Raw genomic sequence first — 8340 nt, forward strand, 5'->3', positions numbered from 1 at the left:
TGTTTGATGTATGATATGGAAATGATATATATTGATGAATATAATCCATGATGAAGGTTAATGGTCACAGTGCATCCATCGCTGTCTGGTGCGGAGCGGATAGCCCTTCTCCAGCGTCAGCGTGGGACTCAGGCGCCAGTGCCGCGAGCCGCTGAACACATAGACGCGTCCGTCGCTCCCCGTGAAGGCAGCGTCCGGATCCGAGGGCAGAGCGGCGATCAGCTGGAGATGTTTAGCTGATCCCAGTTCATCCCAGAGCCAGTATTCTGATCCCTGCGGAACAGACACACAATCACACTCAACTCATGAGCAGAACAAACGCTGCTGTTCTCCGCAGGATTCTGGCACCTTGATGAAGACGAGCGCTCGGCGGCTCCTGAGGAAGAACGCGGCCTGTATGTTGGAGGGAATGGTGAGGCGTTTCGGGTAGCCCTGGTCCAGTTTAAAGCCGGAATATCTCCAGACTTTATCTCCTATGGAAATCAAGTACAGAGGATTGTTATTACTATTACCATTAATAACTTCATATTGGAATTACAGCAGTGTCTGTTCCAATATTGTTTTCTAATAGACACTTTCTAGGTCAGTTTCAACAGATACAGTACTTGTCAAACATTTGGAAACATTGTGATTTTAAAATATTTCTGAAAGAGGTCTCTTCTGCTCATTAGAGCTGCATTTATTCGATAAAAAGAATACAGTAAAAATGCGAAATATTAGTTTAAAACAGCTGTTTTCTGTGTCAATATCTGTTAAAATATAATTAAGTTGGCTTGAGAAAGCCAACTTTACTGATCTACTGTTTAAACTTATTATTATTCTTCTGAGCCAAAATTTAAACACTGTCTCCTCCTAGAGCTTTAGAGCTACAAGCGCCAAACTCAGCCCAGATCTTCAGACCGGTCTGACTCTGTGTGCTATATCTTTTCTGACTGATTCAGCATACAGTTTTCATAAACCAGACTATCAGAACCACCTAAAACCCCAAAGACTTTTATTGAGGGGGTGAAAACTTTTATACAATAAGACTAACGCTGTATTTAAGCTGTCTACTGCCATAGCAAAGCTTAACAACTCCCTACTGAAAAAAACAGATAAAACCAGCCTAAGCTGACTGACTGCTTTGACTGGTCCCCCAAGCTGGTTTTAAAGTGGTTTTTGCCACTTTTTTTTAGCAGGCCAAGCTGGTCTTAGCTGGTTTCTTTTACTGAATAAACTAGTTTTAGTTGAATCAGCATAGAAACATGCTAACAACATGCTAGTAACTTGCTAATCATGCTAGAAACATGCTTACAAAATGCTAATAACTTGCTAATCATGCCAGTAACATGATAATCATGTTAGAAATGTGCTATCAGCATGCTAATAATGTTAACAACATGCTGGTACCATCTTAATCATGCTAGACACATGCTAGCAAAATGCTAGTAATTTAAGTTAACAACATGCTAGTAACATGTTTATCATGCTAGTAACTTGTCAGTCATGCTCACAAAATGCTTACACCATGCTAGTAACCTGCTAATTGCGTTAAAAACTTGATTCTAGCATGATTCCAGCACACACGTGGCAACAGTGGCACGCAGAGGGATAATCGCTGGCACAAAGCAGTAGGGAAAACTGCATAGGGACGTACAATTTGAGGTAATAACTTCTCATAGTCACACGGCCTGTTAGGAGCTATAAATACTATTAAAGCGTGAGAATTAACTTGTGCTAGTCTACGGATGCGGGCGCGATCACTGCACATACTGGCGCTTCAGATCAAAGCCTCAGCGCTCGTCAATGTCAAAATGACTGAGATGGCCAATCAAACCAAAGAAGGCGGGGTTTACTGTTCACAGAAGCAGAGCGCGAAGCATCAGTTTAACGAGCGAGAGCGAGCTAAGATGAAGCTACAAATAATTTAATATTAGTCAACTTTTAACGATTAGTTTTACGATAGAAATGTTAAATGACCGACAGCTATATCCAATGATGCATACTCTAATATTTTTTCCTCAAATATGGCTATTTTGACAGAAAGAGAGAGAGAGAAAATGTGTAAATTTGTCTCTCTCTACATACAATGAAGTTGCGTTTAGTTACTTAAAAAACAGCGATTTTAGATCTCTATGTGTCAGTGGTGTGTGTGTGTGTGTGCATGTGTGTGCGCGCGCACATCAATTAAAGCAGCACATTAATATAGAATGGTGATTAAACTGAACGTTTTTAATAAGGCCTTGTCACACACACACATAGAGTGGTGTTCAGTACAGTCACACTGTATATCTGTTATTCAAGACACTTTTGAAAAGTTTAAAATAAATTATTTATAAAATGGAACAGAAACAGAAAAATTCTAAATGGCACGTCATGCTGAAAAGGTTGCCGACCCCTGCATTAAAGGATTTTTAGGCTGCATTAATTAGTTAAACCAGAACCGGGAACACTTCCCATAACATCCGATGTACTTGCTACATTGTTAGAAGCATGGCATCTACGCTAATATTAGTCTGTAGGTGTTTCTCAATGTCAAGGAAGGATCCTTGGAAGCCAGAATTTCGAGGATGCTATGTCATCGACATCCGTCGAAGGACTGTTCCAATGTCGAGGATCCTCGGAATTTCAACCAAGGACTGAGTCCTTCTTTTGAAAAATATCCCATATACAGGAAAGGATGCATATGTGTTGTGTAGCCTTCACGCTTTTCGCGCTCTCAAATCACCCACAATCCTATGTGCGCAGCTTCGCTATCTTGTTCAAAAAAGTAAAAAATGTCGGACGTTAGCGGAGTCAGAGCGTTAAAGGGGCAATATGCTTTCAATATGTATTTACGTTACCAAACATTTGTTATAACTGTAGTAAATATAAGTGAAGTTTAACGTTTAAATGCCAGTACAAATTACAATCCGTATTGATATTATAAATTATACAAATACAAATTACGTTATTGATGGCTAACTGAACCGGAGTTCATACGTTTCCGTGTAGAAAACAAGCAACCAAACCAGTAACATTTTGCATTTCCATTTTTCAGCACCGAAAGCGGACCTTTTCACTGACGTAATGACGCAATGACGTGCACTTGCTAGCCTGTTCCATTTACGTGTTCTCCGAATGCTAAAGAGGAGCCTCGCCTAGCCTCTGAAGGAAGTGACTTGGAAGCACCAGTCCTGCCAAGGAAGTATCCTTGACATTGAGAAACGCCTTGTTTTTGTATTGTTCAGTGGTGACAGTGGAGTCCAGATCCAGTCTGTATCCAGACCAGATGGTGGATCAGCACCTAGAAAGGACCTCTACAACCCTGAAAGACAGCGGAGACCAGAACAACTAGATGAGCCCCAGATACAGATCCCCTGTAAAGACCTCTGCACCTGTGTTGCAGGCTAGAATTAAACCACATCATGCTGGTTTCGTCTGGCCAGAGGAGAACTGGTCCCTGACTGAGTCTGGTTTCTCCCAAGGTTTTTTCTCCATTTCTGTCAACGATGGAGTTTTGGTTCCTTTGGTTTGCTTAGTTATGAACACTTGACTGATTGCACAGACACTATCAGAAGAGAGCTGAACTGGATGATGACATCATTGAATCAATGATGAACTGACTTTAGCGGATAAACTGACTGTTTTCTATTGTCCTCTTGCATTATTGACACACTATAAAGGTGACTTGAATTGACTTGTTTAAAAAATGTGAAAATCATCATGTTTCCAACTGTAATCTTCCTGTATCTATTTGAATTCAACACTGTGTTAAGTTTCGGTTCACCTTTAAGAAAATAGGATTTGTTGGTTCTTTGCGAGTGAACGGCTGCATTGATGTTGCCGGGCAGTTCTTTCCACAGGGCATTAATGGGAAGGGGACTGTTATAACCTGAATCTGAGAGCGTCCACACGTAATGACCTCTGAAAGCAAGTGTCTTGTGAAGAGGCCCTGAGAAGACAAAGCACAAGGACATGAGGCTGATGACCATATCAAGTGTTGGACTGATCAGAGATCAGCTGTACTGTTACCCAGTATGATGGCGTCCAGTCCCCCGGCGCAGAGGTCGGGCAGTCGATCTGGCTTTCTCGGAGCGGTGGATGGTTTTTCCACAGGTTTTCCTGAGAGAGCAGATATCAGCTTTGTTCTGCAGTTAAACCTCAGTCACTGGATATAAACACGACTGCATGTTCTTACCGTACAGAGTCTGTATGCCGCTGATGTCGTCCCGGTGCAGTCTGAAGTTGTGGCGGTGTCCCGTGTACACGGGGCCCATGAGTGCGCTGTGGTACTGGGAGTGACCTAATCCGAGGGCGTGGCCAATCTCATGGGCCGCTACGATGCGCAGGTTTGCTCCATAACTCCGCCCCTCCGTCCACACCTCATCTGCATCGAAGTGAACCGTGCCAGACTCTGGTCCTTCAGCATGCCCCAAAACTTGCCCTGGACCAGGGAGCGGATTCAGCAGGGTTTCTGCAGGTCTTAAAAAGGTCTTAAAAATCTATGTTCTTGTTATGCTATTTATTATGTGTGTAAAATTAATTAAAATGTAAATATGTTGGAAGGAAGTTGTATTGACATTTTTCCCTTTAATTTATCCTTAAATTTTCTTTAATTGGTTTTTAAGCAGTCTTTAAAAAGTCTTAAAGTGCCCTTTGTAAAACTAGCATTAAATCAGTGACTGAAACTCGAGGAACTTTCAAACACAGATATGCTTCAGCACAGGTTGAGCAAAAGTTTTGCCATCACACAAATATTGACATTAAATTTTCTGATATTTAGAGCACATATTGCTCAAGCCCGCTTCCGCCACTGAATAAACTTTTTTTTTTTTTTTATTCAGTGGCTAAAATGGGATTTCCTACTCAAAAGATGAGATGTATTTCAAAAACTAAATAACGTACAAATGCCTAGAGGAGTCATTCTAACACTCAGCTCTGATGTTTACTGGAAATAATATGTTTAGTAAAAAGGGAAGTGTGGTCTCACCGGGTCCGTCGAACGCGACAGGGCAGCCCTGGTCTCTCCTGTGGAAGGAGAGTTTGATGTCGGCGTGACCTCCGCTGACCTCCTGGAACTGAAGAGGGCTGACCGCGCTCCAGTAACCGAAGGCCGTGCGAACCGCCGCTCGCGTCCCAGACAAACCCAGAGTCAGCGGATGGTTATAAATGCGGTATGTCAGTCTCTTCTTACGCCACTGACCTGCAGCGCACGCATTCGGTCAGACTGACAGTTAAGATTAACAGTATAGTTCTGTTCTGGGAAAGATCAAGCCTTGCATTGATAATATTTCAGAATATATATTCTTAAATGCGATGAGATAAATCAAGGCCAGCTGCTGAAGCAGAACTGAAATGGTCAAAAGAGTGAACTGATGCGATGCTTGATTTTCGATACAGTGCTTCATTTTTAATCACAACGGGCAGTTAATCAGCACAGACTGACCTGGGCTCATGTGACTCACCCAGGATGCGGTATTTCAGCTTGCGGCTGAAGGGGTCGCTCAGGCCGCAGCGGGCGGCTCTCATCATGGCCAGCGTGCTGCTGTCTGGACGGCCCGTCACACGCAGATCCGTCACCTGCTGGAAGATCCTGAAAACATGCATCAGAGATCACAGATGAGATGGGGAGAGCTGGGTAAGCTGTGTCACTCACGCTGCCTTCTAGGAAACTGTAAAGAGTTTTATTTGTCACATGATGCAGGATAAGAGATGCTTGGGTTCATCATCTTCATCTCTGTGTTCCTTTAGTTACAGACACTCAGTGGAGAGCAGACGTCATGAAACAGATTTAGAGTTTGGGTTTTACCTCATTTCTTCTTTCCTAATAGACAACGTAAGTAAAAGTGCACAGCTTACCCCATTGACTGTGTGTGTGTGTGTGTGTGTGTGTGTGTGTTCCCTACATTATGAGGACCAAATGTCCTCACAAGTATAGTAATAACAGTCAAATCTGACCTTGTGGGGACATTTTTGGTCCCCGTGAGAAAACAAGCTTATAAATCACACAGAATGAAGAGTTTTGAGAATCTAGAAATGCCTGTAGTTTAGTGTGAGCTAAGGGTTAGGTGTAGGGTTAGGGTAAGAGGATAGAAAATACAGTTTGTACAGTTGAAAAACCATTACGCATATGGAATGAACCCATAATGCTTGGAATGCCTGTGTGTGTGCGTGATACCGAAGAGCCTCATTCATTTGCTCTGTTTGAATCCCCTGATGATCAGCGTTGGATGATGAAGGTAAATAACCGTATCTCTTCAGATAGACCTGAGAAACGCAGACAGATATGAAAACCAGCTTCTAGAGCACAACGCTTTATAATGATCACTGAAGATGAGTGTTGACGATCAGAAACAGCCTCACTGATGAGTTCTCCTTACCGTGGCCTCCTTCAGTGCCGCAGGATCCAGAGCGGCACACACAGACGTCAGCGTCATCAGAACCAAGACTCGCATCTCTGCTGCTCTGAGATCTGGAGCTCGAGGCCACAGGAACACGTGCAGCAACGGGGATTGCATCTCGCATGAGTTCAGTCAGCTCTAGATCTGTTTGTGACTCGTCTGGGCGTGTGTGTCTGGAGTTTCGTTTGGAGGTTTGGTCCAGATTATTGCGGTCATCAGAGCTATGTGAAGGCATGCTGTGCAGAACAAACAAACAAGTGTGTGTGTGTCTGTGTATGTGTGTGTGTGTCCATGAGCAGTGCATCACATGAGCTGAATGATGTGAGGCCTGAACGTTTACATTTAATCATTTAGCAGACGCTTTTATCCAAAGCGACTTACAAATGAGAATAATAGAAGCAATCAGACCAACGAGAGAACAACAACAGTATACAAGTGCCATGAAAAGTCTCAATTAGTCTAGCACGTTACAGCAGGAAATGACATCACACTGCAGGAGTCAGGTGGACGTGGGCTTCAGCATCTGGAAAAGCCGTTAGTGCCCATGAATTACCTTCCTGTCTGGTGACGTCAGCAGATTTAACGAGCCTTCATGACCATAATCGGATCACAAGCACAAATGCGAGTTCTGTGTCATCTCCGTTTGCTGAAAATTTGCTGAAGCTGAAATACTTCATTTTGTCTCCGTAATAAAATTAACTAGGAGAAAATCTTTTCACTCAAGTGATCTGAAATATATTCCGAACATATTTGAGTTTCTAGGGTTCTGTTGTCTGTCAGACAGCACAAACAAGCAGATTCTCATGAGAGTGTTGGGGTTGAGCCAGAGGAAGTGTGAAGTTTATAATTATCACTATAATTAGCCTCTGAGTAGAAGAGTGTGAGGATTCATGTGTTTTAATTCTAACCCTTCAGTGTTTTAAAACGTTCTGCTGATAATGTATCTCTTGTTGTGTCTCTTTTCCCCAAAAATCTCAATATCCAGTGTATTTTCTTAGATTTGTAAAACAAGTTTATATTTACATTTATGCATTTAAAAGATGCTTTTATCCAGACCGACTTAGAAAAGAGGAACATACCCATTTGTCTAAGAGCCAGCATTCCCTGTAGTGCCCAATGCCAGGTTTATAATCTGGATGATTAGATTAGGAAGCCTGCTAGAAGAGAAGAAATGCAGAGATTTGTGTGTGTGCACGGGTTTAAGAGTGTGGTTTGGTTAGTGGTGCGTCAGTTTCATGTTCAGAGTCAGTAGTTTGATTTCAGAGTAACTGATTCATCTTCTGACCAGTGATGTGGGTTTGGGGTGGGACTATCTGTTTGTCTGACCAATGGAAGACGGAGTGTTTGGGGAAACCATGTGTGAATGATCAGTTCTGTTTGGGGGAGCAGAAACGACACACTTTAAAACCAGTGACCTCGATCACATTCAGAGCTGTTTTCTTAGTCTGTGATTGATCATGTAATCCTGCAGACACTGTCCGGTGTGATCGGCTGACCGCTGCTCGTCCCTGCACTAGAACATGCCAATCTTTAATGATGAACGCATTAAACAGGATTTGACCCCGGCTGTGACCTTTGGTTTCATGTCTGGAGGCTCAAACCCCCTCAGAAATGAACTTTTCCATTAAGGGACGATTAATTGATTAACTGCTGCAGCAGTGTTTTTTTCACACCTCCGCTTTGAAAAGGCTTCCAAAAAGGGGTGTGCTCAACTGTGAAAATCTGGAAGAGTAGAGTCTGGAAAGAGGGAAGGGTTTTGCATAAAAAAGGGAGTTTCACCAAGTGCATAAAGACAGCTTATTTGCATACCAGCAGTGCAAACACACACACACACACACACACACACAGGTGAAATGGATAGTGATACAGAGTTACAGCGGTTCTAAGAGCTGTCTGGAAGTGGAGGACTTCTCCCCACCAGAATCCCAGTTTGAACCTTTAGATCCTTACATACATACAGGAGAAAGTGAAGACGAAA

The 8340-nt window shown here is 42.8% G+C and overlaps 1 protein-coding gene across 1 annotated transcript; it reads right to left on the reverse strand.

Moving 5' to 3' along the window:
- Positions 1–6: 6 nt before the first annotated feature.
- LOC109109370 (matrix metalloproteinase-19-like) lies at positions 7–7566 on the reverse strand. The gene is made up of 10 exons (XM_019122499.2): positions 7442–7566; positions 6342–6598; positions 6140–6228; positions 5427–5554; positions 4952–5164; positions 4160–4405; positions 3994–4083; positions 3749–3913; positions 349–473; positions 7–273 (listed from the first exon to the last, which is right to left on the reverse strand). Exons 2-10 carry the CDS (start codon positions 6477–6479, stop codon positions 58–60), a joined length of 1410 nt encoding a protein of 469 aa, XP_018978044.1. The 5' UTR covers positions 6480–6598; positions 7442–7566; the 3' UTR covers positions 7–57.
- Positions 7567–8340: the final 774 nt, after the last annotated feature.

This window comes from Cyprinus carpio, chromosome A8, assembly GCF_018340385.1.
Source record: "Cyprinus carpio isolate SPL01 chromosome A8, ASM1834038v1, whole genome shotgun sequence".
Lineage (NCBI taxonomy): Eukaryota > Metazoa > Chordata > Actinopteri > Cypriniformes > Cyprinidae > Cyprinus > Cyprinus carpio.